Source organism: Crocodylus siamensis, chromosome 5 (assembly GCF_052110815.1).
Source record: "Crocodylus siamensis isolate JL-2025a chromosome 5, ASM5211081v1, whole genome shotgun sequence".
NCBI classification, from domain to species: Eukaryota; Metazoa; Chordata; order Crocodylia; family Crocodylidae; genus Crocodylus; species Crocodylus siamensis.
In genome coordinates, this window is record NC_143399.1 from 175,158,049 (window position 1) to 175,175,133 (window position 17,085).

Sequence of the window (17,085 nt, forward strand, 5' to 3'; positions counted from 1 at the left end):
CAGTAGATGACTGATTGCCGCTCAGCATCCAGCAAAAACACAGACTTCAATACTACTTCTGAGCTCACAGCAGTTCTGGGCATCACACAGAACAAAGCTTCTATTTTAAGTTATTTTCAAATAAGGAGAGGGGATAAGGAGTGCAAATAAAAAGAGACAATGCACTGACATGGTACACAGTGCTGAAACAACCGCAATACACTTTCTTCAAGAACTCATCACTTTCAGCCACATGTGAGGAATCAGACACTATCAATAGAAGGACTACCTTTGAGAAGCGCATTACTTAGAAAGAAACATTTCAGGCAGTAGATGTAGAACAGATGAGTTTACAGTAACAGTTGGGAATATCTTGGCTGCACTGGAAAGATATCAAGTTTCCCACCAGATGCTAAATACCAGGGGCATTTTTACACATGCAAGCACCACAGCAACAGATGCTTTGAAAAGCACCCAGCACTGCAACACTTACAGTTATATAAGCAGTGAAACGTATGTCAGCACTGCAAAAATGGCGGCAGCACTTCTGAATTAAAACACGTCAGAGGTGCTTTATTTCAAAAGTGCACTGCCGCCATTTTCTGTACACTGACATGCTTTTCATCACTTATGCAACAGCACGCTGCTCAACGCAGTTCACCTCAACTCACATGCGGAGCAGACTCAATTAACTGAGTCAGATCTCCAACACACCGCAGGACAGAAAACTGTAAATGTCCCAGAAGTTAACTGAGGCACACTAGAATTTAAACATGCAGCTTTTGGAGAGAGAGAACCCTAGAATTTGCAAAAAGCCATCATTCTCCCTACTAAACAGAGCATCACTCCAGTCTCTCCCACCCAACAGAGGCTGGGAAGGAATATTGGGTCATTTATAGGCATGCTCTGAAAGGCCGGGGAGGCGGAAGGGGGGGGAGAATGCTTCTACTTAAAGAGCCCAAAGTGTCACATGTACCAGCATCTGCAGCCTCTGCACATGTAGAGGCACCCTTCTCATTGTACCTTGATATCCAGATGTCAATGAAAATAACTTCTTCTTTCCAAACTTATCTTAATGCAAATTATTGAGATATTTTAGTGACTTGAAAAAGTTGTATTTTTTTCCCAGAAAGCCAAACTAACGGAAATGTATGCAGTTGTGCTGAACCAAGATAATATTTTTCACCCCAGGAGCAGCAATACAATGGAAATTAACAATGACAGCACAGGCATTACAGCTCTTTTGCTGTGGTGTGTCAGTCACTGCTGCAGAAGAATACCATCAAATGTTGTTCCAGTTTAAGTTGGGTCACTATGGTATACTACACAGGATAATAAAAAATTATTACTGGCATAATTGAAGAGATTCTAGACACATTTACTCATAAGGGCATCTCTCAAACACTGCATTTAATTACATAAATCTCAATAACATGGAAACAGACTCATAACTGGAACAAGTTAACATTTAAGAAATAAAAAGGTTACTTTAATATTGATGCTGCTTTCTTTAACTCCAGTGTCTAATTTTGATATTCATTGCTGAGTAGCAAGTGGCCAGGGCAAAGCAGATGAGCTGTCTACTGGAACAAAAATCTGCTGCATGGAATCTGGGTATGCTCAAGTACAGTAAACCTATATTTGACTGATCAAATAATGAGTGACATCATAAGCATAGTTGGAGTCCTAAACAAACCTTGTAGGACAGTAGAGGGAGGAGTTAGGAAAGATTGCACATCAGTCTTCCCCATGCCAGGAACTCCTAACAGTCCCTAGTTGAGGTATTGCTGCAGCCACCACCACACGCTCTGCCCACTCCAGCTACTGCTCTTACAACAGCATTAGCAAGGGACTGTTTTGGAAATGCTGGGATGGATTTTGGAGATGCTGGCATGGGCTGCTTTTGCTGCCAGGGCATGGACTATGCAGGGTGTGGAGGTCGATTCTGGCACCCCAGTAACCCGTCATCCAGGGAAGGTGCCTCTCACTCATCCCCAGTTACACTACTGCAAATAATATACAGATAATCCCGATTCAGAAGCGTCAACCAACATCACTGCCTGATTCCGAAGGCCACCTGCCCCACACACTGGCACTAACCAAAGAATAAAGGTTTCTTCTGTTTTCAGCAGATCACTGCTTCTGCTCTGAAGCTTGTAAACCTAAAACAAAAACACCACAGCTATCTTTTCAAGACTAGACACTTATGAACCCATTAAGAAAAAGCTCTGCAAAAACTGTGGACTAGAACCAATAAATGACTAACTACTCACTACTATGCAAGTCTTCTTTTAGCTGATCAAGTCCAGAACTACCAGTATATTTTTAGTACAACATCTAAGTGGCTGCCACATATTTTCACTGGCATATTGCATTTTTGCTTTAATTCTCCCAAAGCACCTAGAGATGTACTTCTGTATACTCAGAGAACTGCTTCAGTCTTCACAGATCCTCTCAGATTCCAGAAATTAGAGACACTTTTGCATTCGAGTTCCCCGAGGGGTCTAATCTACTAGGATCTAACAAGACTTACACAGGACTAGGCTCCATACAAAAAGCATCTGTGACCATTTTCAGGTGGGAAAGTTAAGGACAAGCCACTTCTCTCTGTAGCCAGGGATTAGAGCACTTCTCTCAAGAAGTAGGTGGCCTGAGTTAAATTCATTTTTCAGTTATCTCCACTCTTGTTCTCCATGAAGCTTTTTCCACTGTATAAAAAAGATGTTAGATCAGAAAACAGGATTCCACAGCCAAGTGATTACACTACTCACTGGCAGAGAGGCAAAACTGGAAATCTAATTTTTGGTTCCTGTTCCAAGGAGCCTTTCTATATTTTATCCAAGGACTGCCTTTGTATTAATCATCCAGCTACCAAGCTTATCAGGTTTGTTCTTATGCTCTCTGGCCCAATGACTAATTCTCTTACTTCACTAGTAAGTGTGAACTACAATAAAGTACATCCCTGTTTCTCCCTTAAACTGTTTTAAATAAAAAGAGTTTTCCCTACTCAGTTCTTTAAAAGAACAACTGTAGGTGCCCACCTTCTGCAAAAGACTGGACTGCAAATCCCGGTGCACAAAGGTGCCGTAGCGCACCAAGTGTGGCCTCCCAGTTACCAGGTTACATAAATGCATATCCCCAGCATTTCTATTAGTCACTTTTCACTGTTCAGGATACTTTTTAAAGACACCTAACCTTTTACTTCCTTACAAACTGTACACAGAGCTCTGGATTTCATACTGGGCATTTTAGGCACAGAAATCCTCCACTTCAGGAGTGTCAGACACATCTGGCTCCACCGGCAGTTCCGACTCTAGGAAGCATGCCACACAGAGCTGGGGTGGATGCTGCATGCAGTTGCAACCCAGTCAGGGCAGGAAACGCAAGCAGCATGTCTGCCACTCTGGCCAAATGGCACCACACATGGTATCCATCCCAGCTTCTCTGGGATCTGCACCTCATGCAATGCGGGTCCCAGACCAGCTGGCATGGCCACCAGATCAGGTATGCTGGGGGGACAGAATTGGTCCATGTACTGTATCCAGCCCGCAAGCTGGCCATGCCCCATGGGCATGCACCGTACTCCATATGGGTTGGATATGGACCACAGGCTAGATGTTTGACACTCAAATCCTGGATCTAAGCCTCTGTATATTGCCAGGAAAGACCTGCTACAATACTTTATCAAGCCAAAAATTATTCTACTTCCTTGAAAAAACAAAAACAAAATCTTAAAAAATCTCAAGACTAAATCTTAAGGCAGAAATATTTCTTACTTGCAGAACTTTCCCAAACTTACAAACTTGCCACAGTGTGCATTACAGGATGCTATAGCAACAAGAAAGAGGCTTAAAGCCTTGCTTTTCATGTAGCATGTGCTTTAGCAATACTATCCAATTAACTAAATTACACAACAGAAGCTGAAATCTGATGGCTGCCTAATGATCTGCTTAAGTATAAGCCAACAAATAACTTGAATTTCTTTGACATTATTAAGCAATATGATAATTTCTGATGGGATAATTTAATGGTTCATATAAAATACTCCTACAGGGAAGTCTCTGCCTCAGTAATGTCACATTATGAAAACACAAGTGCCTATTCCATCATATCCAAATTAATTATGAGATAATTAGCAGATAACCTACAGCCTAACTGTCTCAAAAGATTTGGCAGACAGATCTTCAGTCTACAACTCAGCCTTGGTCACTTTGGATTAGTTTCATAACAAGTTGAAACAATTAGTAATTTATGTTAATTTAGAAAACACACTGTATAAGAAAGTAAAAAAAAGGTCTCAGTGGATTGTATGGTTTTTTCCAGCCCTTTAATACTCCATACCAGGATTACGGCTTTCACAAGCCACATCAAAAGTAAGTACAAAGGGAACTTTGACAAGACCATTCAATTTATTAAATGCCAAAAAACGCATTTGAGGCCTATTAGTTATGGCCCCATCCATTACATTTTAGGGCATTAGAAATACACCATGTCAACGAGCATTGAATGATTTTAATCTAGATTAAGAAATATACCTGGGGAGACCATTCAGAGACCTCATTCAAGAGACAAAACAGTTTTAACAAGAAGGTAGATACGTTTTTACAGAGTGTATCTGCATAATTATGATTCAGTTCTATGGACACAGCTTGCTGCCACAGATGACATGTGGAATTTGATACCAAAAATCCACTTGTCCAGAGTATTTGGGATTAGAATGTTTCTTGAATGAAAGGTTTATTGTCTATTTGTCCACCCACATTACCTTGTATACATAAGCAAAACAAATAACTTTTCATTAATGTTGCACATGATATAACAGCTAAGATCAAGTGTCTATATGCTACAGCATAAGGATTTTTCAGTTCCCAGGGCAGGCATGCAGTTAAAGCCTTACTGATGGTACAGAGGGAGCCTAGGATCAGGCTCAATTAGCAAGTAGCAAGCTCCCATGACTGGGAGCCCAGATGAGTCAACAAGGCTCCCAGACTTGGAGGGAGGCAGGGGGCACATAGTGTATCCCCATGGCTGGGAGCCCAGGCTAGCTGACAGGGCTTTCAACTGTGCCCCCACAGCTGGGGCCTTAGCCTGGCCACAGTGTTCAATTAATGGCATGATAGGAACCAGCCATGAAGTTATTACACATAATTTATGTAATAACTTTGTCGCTTATTCCTTATTTTATAATGCCCTTGCCATATTTACTCAAATACAAGAGGAGGTTTTTTCTTCAGTGAACATAAGGGAAAAAGGCACCTCATCTTGCATCCTCATACAAGGAAATCTTACTAAATACATTGCCTACCATAAAACTGCTGCCAAAAGCAACATATGTTCAGTAATGTGAGACATCTCCAATGTTGATTAAAGGCAGCCAAGAACCCAAACGTAAACTTGAGGGCGGCTTCCCTATTTGTAATTAGTACCAACAAGATGTGGTGGGTGAGAAAGAGGGTACTCACTCATTGGGCCAAATTGGCACAGTCAAGGGGCCCTAGGGGCCCCACAGCCATCCCTGGGGACCCTGTCCTGTGACACTGAGACATGAAAAGTTTTCCATTACCAACCTCCCCCTTCCCAAAAAGAGAGCAAACAAACAGTTTTGTCATGTATATTAAGTAGGTGCCAAAATGCTGCTGAAAAATGTGTTTATGGAATACCTGCGCTAAAACTTGCAAGTTTCAAAACAAATAACATACTTCAATCCTAGATGAACCAAGTCAATCGGTACAATATGCAAGTAACTACAGCTTTATGCAATTTCAAGGTCAGCATTTGAAATCTGCTCTTCACTTTCACCTGCTCAGAAAAAGACAGTGTCTGATAGTGAAGAGTGGAGGGGGGCTCAAAAGAGGCTACAGGTGGAAGAAGTTGGCAGGAAGAAAATTGTGAAGATGCCACCTGACCCTCCAGATTTATTTTCCCTGCTGTAGCAGTGGGAAGTGAACAAATTCAAGGCAAACCTCCAGGAATTAAATTCTTTACCTGGGAAATTATAACAAAATGTATGAAGTTTTCCATATATAAAATTTTAATTACTGAGGAGTCATCTTATATTCAGGGTTATCTTCTAATCAAGTAAATACAGTAACTGCATTAACAGTAACTACTTATGATGTGATTAACTGGTTAATCATGTCTTAAGTGTAATGTGTACCAAGGGCCTTAAGATACTTTCTCTTATTCCCTACATTGTTTTGAAGACCAACAATCTGAAGGATATATTTTATCCCTCATTAATACTGTCTCTTCTTAAGTTTTCAGCACATGAGCTTCAAATATTAAATTGAGAGAGGCTTCCTTCAAGTCCAAAATGAAATATCAGTTATAAAGGAGAGATCATTGTGCATTCTATCTGCATGTATACAGAAAACTATTTTCCTTTCCTTTCTAGTTTAAGCATTTAGTTGGTCTTTCTGGGTCACATCTGCAGAGAACACTTCACATGCATTTATATATTGATCAAAGTAAACAAATCCTTAATTACATTCCTCTAAACCTGCAGCAGAATCAAATATACAAGGAACTAAACTTAATATCATAAACAGTACTACAAAGCATACAGTCACTAACTGAAAGCTTAAAAACACTCAGAGTCTGGCCACTGATTTTAATAGCAGCAATTATCAATAGTTTAGGAAACACTCAATGTTTGACTTCTGCAAGTTTACTTTTTCAAAGCTAACATTGTACCAAAGTGTTTTATTTTTGTTTTGATTTCACTGACATTAAAAAGTTTGCCTTTTGTAAATGTTTAGAAATGGATTAAACTACTGCTGTACAATGGGGGCAGCCAAAAATTTAGAAAAAAAAAAAATCTATAGATAAGATTTGATGCACATGCTTAAGTGCCAGAAGTCTTGATGTAAATAACTTAAAATTAATGTTATACGTAGCCTATTCTACTTCTGCAATAAATGTTTCTTTCTTAGAATATAACCATATTTTGTATTTTCATAATAGCTTCCACACAAAAATGGGCCAATACTCAAAGGAAAGGTTACTATATAAGCCATGGGCAGATGCTACATAAGTGTTACTGACAACATTTTGATGGAGCAGAATTCAGCTCATTTAGATCTGGGTGATTTGCAACCTCTCTCATTCACAGTTGGGTGCTGAATTATGGAGCAGTCACTCAACTCTTTGCTGCCGTTTTTACTTCAAAGTGTGCCACTTCATAACTCACATGGAGCTCATCAATGGTCCCATGCAGCTGGTCTGAGAAGAGGAACCCTATGAAATAAAATCCCTATCATATATAGCTGGATCACCCCAAGGGTCCTGTGTCACTATGTGCTATAGCTCTCTAATTTATCAAGTAATTCACAACATTTATTTTCAAGTGCAATAGGGGGAAATACGATAAGGAACTTAACCTTACAGAATATCTGGGTTCTACTGTATAATTCACTTAACCTGGAGAGTTTCTGTAGGAAAGTCACTGCAAAGTAAGGCAATATGAGCATTTCCAATGCACTATTCTGCATAAATCCCCTGCCTGGATGCTCTCAACATGTAGCACACTGGTAGTTTACTAGGCTTTGAAAATAGGATTGGAGGTGTACCCTTATCTTTGGAAAACAACTAAGGTTGCAGGGAAAGCTTTCAGCAGCTAGCTGAAGAAACTACAGATATCAAGTATCCTTACATTATAAAAAGTCATGCGAGTCCTAATAAAACACAAATTGTGCTCTACAATGAGGGAAGCTAAACAGCACAGACTTAAGGGAGAAAGCATCAGACAATTTGGCATGCAGGGCTGCCAAAAGAAGCTGGAGGCTGCTTGCCAAACTACACTACAAAAAGGCAGCATGGAAGTGAAAGAGAGAGAACAATAGCAAGCAGAAAGAGGACCAGGTTAGGAAGTGACCACACAGAGATCCAGAAATGGGTCAACTAACTCTACTTCCTTACTGATTTACTAGGAGAATGTGGAAAGCACTGAACCCTTAGACCGGGGTGGGCAAAATACAGCATGTAAGGCGATTCTATGCAGCCCGTGGGGCCCCTAAAAAATTTAGAAAATGAATATTGATCTGTCCTTGTTTCCTGTCAAAAATGACAGAAACAAGCATCTTAGGACCCAAGGGAAGCCCGGCCCTGTCCCTCACACCCGGAAGCACCAGCAGGGTTTCTGGCCTGGGACCATGCCGGAACCAGGTGGGAAGTGGGGGGGGGGGGGGAGCAGGGGGAAGGAAGGGGGGGAAACAGGGGAAGACCCTGGGCAAAACAGCCCCTATCCCGCCCCATGGGCATCACCTCCCTGCTGCAGCCACTCGCAGCCCACGTGGGGCTGTCCTGAGCAGGCACAGTCAGCCCCAAGCAGGCTGTGTGTGGTTGCAGTGTGGGGCACCAGCCACGGGGCAGGCAAAGGGAAGTTTTTCCCCCACACTCAACTCCAGCTTGTAACCCACCCCCACTGCCAGCCTGGGCCCCAAGCTGGCTCCGGGTTCACCTGTCAGGGCTGCGAATGTCTGAAGCAGCTGCAGTCCCCCAGCTTGCTGCACTGGGCAGCGTTTACTGCTCCTGCCAACCTGGAGTTCACATGCTGGGCAGCCCAGAGGCAGTGGTAGCAAACATTGGCCAGCGTGGCAAGTGGGGGGCTGCAGCTGCTGCCACTGTGTGCAGCCCCGACGTGCGAGCCCAGAGCCGGCGCAGGGCCCAAGCTGGTGCTGAGCATGGAGGAAAAGTGGCTCCTCACCCGCCCTGTGCTGCAGCTACTTGCAGCCTGCATGGGGCTGCCTGTGCCTGCTCAGGACAGCCCTACACAGGCAGCGAGGAGTGCCAGCCACAGGGAGGAGCCGCTTCTCCCCATGCTCAGCATCAGCTCCTTCCCTGCTGGCGAGCAGGGGGTGGGGACTGTGCGCTGCCCCCCGCCTGTACCGCAAGGCTGCGGGGCACTGGGAGTGAAGAGGTGTACAGGGCCCACACCAGTGTCCTGGGGCCAACACCGGTGGGCCCCAGAGCAGGTCTGCAAGGGCTCTACCTGCTGGTGCAGCCCAGCCTGGCTCCACAGACCCCTGCCAGCCTGCGCCCTGCTCTGGGGCCTGCCAGCACTGGCCCTAACACATTGGTCCCAAGACATTGGGACACTGGTTCCAAGATGGTGACCAGGGGCGGGGTACCTGTCAAGGGGCAGGGCTACCCACGCGGTCCTCAACAGCTTGCCAAAACTGGGTAAGTGGCCCTCCTCCCAAAATAACTGCTCGTCCCTGCCTTAGACGAACGCTGCCAATACCTTTTGACAACTGCAGCACCTTAAGTGCTCATTCATTTCAAGGTGTCAAGTTAGAAAAATGGCACATGAGAGAAAAAGAAATCAGTTAGTCATGTGGGACCTCTAGAAGAAAGAAATCAGTTCCACTTCCCTGTGCTCTGGAACCCTGAAACCCCAAGCTCTGGATAATGATGAAACACTGAGCTCAGGAAAATAGAATATACTTCCCTTATTCATAGACAGGCTTATCAGGTACAATTAGTATGCTGTTAGATAGCATCTGGTCTTCATAAACAAAGGCCCATTACTTAACTGACCTACAGCATTATGTAGTATCATTGTTAAAAATGCCAGAATGAGTTCAATCCTGAATAAGTATGATCAACTGAAAGAGCTCTTCTGATACAGACAGTTCCATATAGCATTTTAAATTTAATATGAAGCTCAATTCTTGACAATCTATGGCACCTCACAGATGAGTTGAGAAACAACTCACACAAATGCAGATGCGGTTAGCTGGGTTAGTCTTGCAACAGGGAGAACATAGGGCAACTTCACCAAGCAAACTGCTGCTTATGAAAACTCATGCTTGTATTAGTCTTTAATTGGTCATCCTGTCTTACTATGAACAATTCAATTCTGACTTTTAGATCATCTGATCTCTTCTAGTACCAACCAGCGTTAGTGCAAAGGACAGAAAAGGGAGACCCCTACACGTACAGACCTTTTTTGCAGAAACACAGCATTCCTGCTGCTAATGGCATTGGGCTTACATTGCTCATGGCCCAAGTTATTTTTCTTTAGCACCATGGTTCACAGCAGAAAGCTCAGAAACACCTTTTAACTCAAAAGCAATGAACTGTAAAGTTAATTCAACACATACACATTACAATGCGTTCATTCAATACATACTACTAAACATAGCGATGAGAAAACAATGAGCGATTCCCTTTTTATAAGAAACCTAACGGACAGTGCAGTTCACTCTAGCAATTCACTAGGTTATGAAATACAGAATCAGGCCCTAACTCAGAACCCAACATGAAGCCTTCCATGACCAAAAAAGATGGTTGGAAGCCTTTGCAGAAACAGAACTACATACTGTATATTTAAACCCCAGTTCACCATTTGTCAAACTCAGGACAAGCCCATAAAAGTTGCTCCCATTGAAATCAATGGACGCGCTGGAACATTTCCAAACTGAAGGCAGCGATACTGCTCCCATGCGTTGAGTTAAAACAAACAGTCGTACAAGGCAGCCCGAATCAGAGCTGAAGCTTTAACAATGTAGTTTTAACCATGTTTCAGGGACCACAAATACAAGATGGACCATGCACTGACTCAAAATCCCGATGTCAAGCAGTTCCCAGCACTTCCTTCACTTTACCAAAAGCCATGGGGTATTTTCTCCAAGTCAGTCACATAAAAATACTATTTAATAAACTAAGAGAAAGGAGCAGTCGGCACAGGACAGGTTGAAGACATAGATTTTTAAGGGGACTCGTGCACTCATGCACAGGCTTTTACATCATCCCTGAGCTTGAGCACCAAGGCTCGGAGATGGAGTAATCTGGGTGTCGGATGGGCCCTGAAGACCAGGAAGGCGCTGGCCCAGTGGCTGTAGGGGCCGCACCTCTGCCGGCTCTTTTTTAAAGGGCACAAAACTTGGGCCTCCCACTCGGAACCCGCCCAGGGGGAGGAGGACAGGCCTGGGCCGCCCCGAGGGCCCAGCCGAGCGCGGCGGTACCTACACAGGCCGGGGACGTCCAGCATGCTAGAGACGCCGCGGTCGCACAGGTCGAGCTCGGGCTGGCCCTTGTCCCGGCTCTCCTCCACCAGCTTCTTCAGAGACTTGGACATGGCCTGCGGGCGAAACACATGCGCGTCACAGAGCAGGACAGGACAGGACAGGGGACAGCCAGCCCCACGCTGCACTCACTGGGCTGAGGGGTCACGTCTCGCAGCTCTGCCCGGGTGCGGTGGACGCCAGGCCCCGCCCCACGCATGCGCAGCAGCCCCCACGCCCGGGAACGGCGGCGGCGGCGAACCACTCTAAACTCCAAATTAGGCGAATGGCTCTAGGCCGGGGCTGCTCCCACTATCATGGAATGCACCGCTCCCGGCTGGCCAATCAGAGCCGCAGCTCCACCTACGCCCGGCGCCCATTGGCTGGAAAGTTCGGCCCGGGAGCCCAGCTGCCCAATGGCAGCGCCCGGCCAAGGAGCCGGACCCCGCCCGCTGCCGGCTGAGAACCCGCCTGAGGGGAGGGACCTGCAGATGTCAACACAGGCGGGAAGGGGGCGGCGCGCCCTGCGCAGGCCCTCATCCTGCTGTCACACGGGGCTCTGGGACCAGAGATATCCCGCTCTGCGTAGGGCCAGCTGCCCCCAGCTGAAAATGCCCCCTAACCACCTTCATGCTGAGGGGGCTCCTGCTCCTTCCCAGGAGAAGGCTGACCGGGCCAGCTCCAATAAATGGCACTTGCTTTGCCTTTGCACCTCTGCTTTCAGGAGTACTCTTGGGGGGATCCAGGATTTGACAGAGATGTGGGGGAGGTGGTGCAGTGCATGGGCACATATAACAAAACACACTTTTCTCTGGTGAAAAAGAAAGTAGCTTTACTAACAATAGAGCCTGGGGCTATACTATTCAGTTGATGCAAAAACAAGTATAATTTTATTGGAATATGCATTCATTTGCTACATAATAATAGAGATTAAAACCACAACAAACTAGGCAAAAGACACTCAAAAGATGTTGCTTCATTAGTTCTGTCGTTAGAATTAAATCACCTTGCAGATTCATACAGCAAAATCTAGCCTTCCTGAGCATCCTGGCAGTGCATCCATTGTTTTAGTAAGAGTTATTTCCACACCTGAGTTAATGTTTTTAACTAGAGTTAAAAGCTGATCAGCACGACTTGTCAAATAGGAGCTACATAACCAGGAGCAGCTAAGGCAGCGGAATGGCTGAAGAAAGGACAGCTTGATTAGTGAAACATTAATACCATTTAAAAAAAGAGAGAGTTATTAACAGTTGTGGAATGAAGAGATCAGAAGGACTTAGGCAGATTATAATGAGCCGTGAAGTCAAGGGACTCCCTTGCTGCTGCCTTAATAGAAACAAGGCCTCCAGGGCAAGGCAGTTGGTTTGGGTAGAGCAGGAATCAAAAGTGGGTGCGACTGCACCCCTGCATCCACCTTGGATCCACCCCAAATATTTTTATATCATCTTCTCCTTAAAGGATAGAATTGTTTAGAATAATGGCAACAGCTATTTTGGGGAGAGATGTCAGACAAATTTTCAAGCATGACATTCTTTTTCTGACACCTGGGAAAGAAACAGATACAGCCTAAGATAAATCCTTTTGTTTAACCTTATGTAAATGAAAGGAGTGACTTGCACAGGAAACCTGTGAAATGGAGAGAAATTACAATAGTTGCACATCGGGTAAAGAATGTTCAAGAAAGATAAATGTAATTCTGTAAAATAATATGACCACTCAAAAGGTGAGACCAACTATTACTTATAGTTTCATAGTGAAACTTCATTGTGGAGCACAGAGAGGTTAGAGGGACAGGTTAAGTGTGATCAGTCATAAAACCATCACCTGTGTTAATTGCAGTTTGGTGTGTCTGGTAAAGTTATACTAATTTTTTCCCATCTTCTGAAAGATTTTGCTTAAATTTTCCTTCAGATACTAACTGTTAGGTCAGAGGTGAGGTGGTTATTCTGTTTAAAGTGTCCTCACATTAATGACTTGTTGTTTTTGTCCTTTTTCCATTTCCCTAATCCTTTTTTTGGGACCGGTGTACCTAAATAAACCCTGTTTCTACATCAAAACACAGCTGGAAGAATTCCTTTTTATTCTACTATTCGGAGATTAAAGAACCCAGCTCAAACATGTAAGATATGAATTTAGGTGACCAGAACTCTAGCATAATGATTGCAACTTTCACCTGGAAGTTGAAAGTGAAGACCTGAGTTCTAGTTCCTCCTCCAGTAAATACCTAATATAAAATTTGGCTGAGGTCATACTTGGGTCAGCTCTGACCTAACCTGACATCCTAAACACTAGACTAGTGGTTCCTAATCTAGGGGCTACAACCCCATTTTGGGCCCATTTAAATTCAGTTACTGCACATGGGCTTGGACTGCAAGTGGAGTTGGGTGTGGTCACAAGCTGACCAAACTGGGTCATGACCCTGGAATGAGTTCACAGCCTCAAAAAAGACTAGGAGGTATTAGTTAGCTTTTGTTTTTAAGACAGCTTGTGTTACATATACAGCATCTAAAACAATGAGAAACTGATTCTCCAGGCAGTACTGCTAAGCCAAATGGAAGTCATCACAACTCATCACTCCAAATGTGCTGTTGAGAATGTCCTCAAACCCATAGAAAAGGAGAGCGGGCCAAGTTGGAAGCAGCCCACACTTAGAGCTCAGTTCCTTTAATGCAATCCCCACTGCAAAATGTTGCCAACCCTTGCTCTAAATGGTTCTGTCAAGAACGCAAAAGGTCATCTCATTGAATTGGACATATCATCTGGGTCCAGTTGAAGCTATTCTGCTTTATAGGAATATTGAAATTGTCAAGTAAGCCAAAGAGAAAGTAACTAAAAATGATTCTGTAGAGTGGTGATTAGGACCCAAAAATAAAAATAAAAGTCTTTGATGGCAGAGCAGACAGTTGAATAAAGAATACCTCACAGTCGCTGCAAATTGAATGAAGGCTGTGGTGAAATAGAAATAGTTGGCCTCCTAGGTTTCCTTGTGGTCAGATTAAAGATTTCTATCTGCAAAGTATCTTGTGGTTGCTGATGTATAACAATATCGTGTTAAAAGAAAACATATGCAGGCATTGTCCTTCAACAGCATATCCAATGGCGATGGGAGAGTGGCGACAGCAACAGGAGCTATTGATTAATGGAAGTTCCTAGTTACAGACCTGTATGGAGTACATGATTGTCATATTGAACTTGGAACTGAGATAGGTCTGCAAATTGGCAACTCACAGTCCAGCTGAGCAGACCTATACCTGGAACATCTGCACCTTAATGGACAACTCTAACAGCAACCAACTGTAACAAAGGACAGAACTTGTGGTCAGAGAATTTACACAATTTGATATCGACATCACCGCTCTTAATGAGACCAGATGTGCAAGAGAGGGGCAACTTACAGAGCATGGTGATGGCTACACCTTTCTTTTTGAAAAGGAGAAGCCAAAAAGACAGACCCCTCTATAGCATTGGTTTTGCTATTCAGACCAAGATTGTTACTCAGATACTGAAATATCTGGTTGGTATCAATGAGCATCTCATGACCCTTCCTCTTTAACTGACCAACAGACAACATGCAACAGTCATCACTACCTGAGCCTCAGTACTTGATGCAGATGATAACACAAAAACAAGAATTCTGTTCTAAATTTGACCAACTCCTGTCATTTGTCCCCAGAAGAGATAAGATAATTCTTGATGATTTCAATGCTAAAGTGAGCAGGGACTCTGAGCAATGGAAAGGAACACTTGGAAAAGAGGGCATGCAGGAAGTCAATTCAAATGTAATTCTTCTCCTGAGCTAGTTTTAGGAATATGCTTTCATCATCACAATCTCCTTATTCCACTAAAGCAACAGATGGAAGACATTATGGATGCACCCTGGCTCAGAACACCAACACCTGATTGGCTACATCATAGAGTGTGCCCAAAACTGTCACAAGGTCCGTATCACCAGAACTATGACCAAAACAGATGACTGCTGAGATGGATCCTTATTTGATACATTGTCATGTCAATATCACCCCAAAATGGCATGAACAAAAGAAGCAACCAAAGAAAAGGTTCACTATTGAGTGCTTGAAAGACCCTTCAAAGAGCAATCATCTTCAGCAGTGCCTCATCAAAAAACTATCCAACCTCCCTGATCATCTTCATGCCATCAATCACTGGAAGATCCTCAAGAAAGGTATCCATGAAACATACAAAAACTCTTTAGGCTTCTTCACAAAGGAACATCAGGACTGGTTTGATGAGACTACAAGCTGTCATTGACAGAAAAAAACAAGTCTTTGAAGCTTGATGAAATGACATGAACTCCACACAGAAGTAAGACCTTTATTGCCACGCTAGCCAACTGCCCATGAGGAATGGGTGGGAGGGGGCAGGCAGGGACGGAGTGCTGCCACCCACCACCCCACGCCACCACCGCCTCCCAGGAGCCGGGGGGAAGAAGCTTGCCCCACCATCCTCTCTGTCCTCCTTGGCCAGCACCTTATGCTGCCACCACCTCCAGGGAGCGGGGGGGGAGCAATGCCTGCCCCCCTGCTCCATTTCCTCTGTTTTCTCTGCCCCACCATCATGGCAGTGCTCTGCTGTGCCACCACCACCTCCTGTCCAGAACGCTTTTGGAGTACTCTGATTGGTTGTTTCAGTCAGCATTGTGATTGGCTGCCAAGACAACAAATCAGAGTGTGAATGAAGTGTTATGGACAGACAGACTAAGGCTCTTATTATATTAGAATTAAAGCTGAGACCAAAGAAAAATTCAAGAGCGAAAGGACAATTGGTGGGAGGACAAAGCAAAAGAGATGCAAAAGTTTACCCAAAACCATGGGCAGCATATTTTCTTCAGCACAATCAAAGCTATCTATCAGTCATGCAGACAAAGCCATCTCTCTCAGGTCTAAGGATGTAACAACGCTCTTTAAAGACTATTCCACCATTAATGCAGAGTGAAAGAAGCACTTTCAAGAGCTCCTGAACTGAAATTCTAATTCTTTGACTGTACCATTGAAGCCATTTCCCAACATCTCTGTTCCAGGGGGATAAAAAGAGAGGGGCAGAAACCCTTCTCCCCTAATCGGGGTCATGGTGGGGATAGCCCACAACCTCAGGGAAACAGCTGCTTGAGCAAGGTGTACTTGCTTTTTTCAGAGGCAGAGAGCGAGGGCAAGCCACAAAGGAACAAGTCTCCTGCATGGTTCATCAGTCACTTTACTATATGGCTGGAACCGGCGCGGGAGGATAACAACTTCAGAAGATGCCGCCCAGGCATGATAAAAGCCAGTAGTGGGGAAACAGCGGGGAGAATGCAGCAGAGAGGGGCTGTGAGTCCCTCGCTCAGGCAGGCCGTTGGGCTGGCCAGGAACCCTCCTGTTCCCGAGGGGAAAGGCCAGGGGTCCATTCCCTGATGAAGGAGCACTCAGCACTTGGCCAGGGAGTGAGCTGAGACCTGGGATCACACCAAGGGATGATTGGCACCTTCAGATGCAGGACGCATGAATAGGGAGGAGGTCCCAGGCCCTTCCTGAAGTTTAAGTTGTTCAACTTTCTTTTGTCTTCATATTGAGGCCCTGTAGGCTGGGATAAAAGGCCAGAGGATTAACACTGGGGGCTGAGCACCCCAGGGCTCCTCAGAGACTCTCGACATCAGAGGGCCAATCCACCATTAGGGTCGACCCAGTACCATGAAGCGCCATTGGGGCGGGGGTGTTGAACTGTCGCCAGGACCATGGCTGATAAGCTGCAGACCACAGCCAATAGGAAAGAGGCAGCCAACAAAATTATCACAGCGCCTGACTTCCAAGGTCAAGAGTGTGAGATTAGGGATGCAGGAGGGCTACGGCACACAACAAAGGGTCAGACTGACCAACATCTGACCATCCCAACAGGCTGGTACATGGCAGGAGTGTAGGGGAGATGGAGCCCCTGGAGCATCCGCCAGTTACAACTCCCAGCATGTCCTTCCACAACCAAGGGGAATCCCAGTACTGAACTTAACACCTAAGGCATGGCAAGTGAGTCTCAGGGTTTTCCCTGGGGAGGAGACAAGCAAACACCAGGGCAGCTGGGGATGAGTCCACAGCAGGCTCAGAGCTCTGGC

At 44.7% G+C, this 17,085-nt stretch overlaps 1 protein-coding gene across 2 annotated transcripts in view; it reads right to left on the reverse strand.

Annotated features, from left to right (window-relative positions):
- Positions 1-11,291, reverse strand: part of RSU1 (Ras suppressor protein 1) — a 176,899-nt gene extending 165,608 nt beyond the window's left edge. The window contains exons 1-2 of one of the 2 annotated variants that reach the window (XM_090047217.1): positions 11,139-11,291; positions 10,951-11,062 (exon numbers count right to left, since the gene is read on the reverse strand). In XM_090047217.1, the coding sequence (XP_089903343.1) occupies positions 10,951-11,059 (109 nt within the window). In that variant the 5' untranslated portion in view covers positions 11,060-11,062; positions 11,139-11,291. Of the gene's footprint in view, positions 1-10,950; positions 11,106-11,138 lie in introns of those variants that run through there. The other variant, XM_090047218.1, reaches the window with a different exon arrangement.
- Between the last annotated feature and the right edge of the window lie 5,794 nt (positions 11,292-17,085).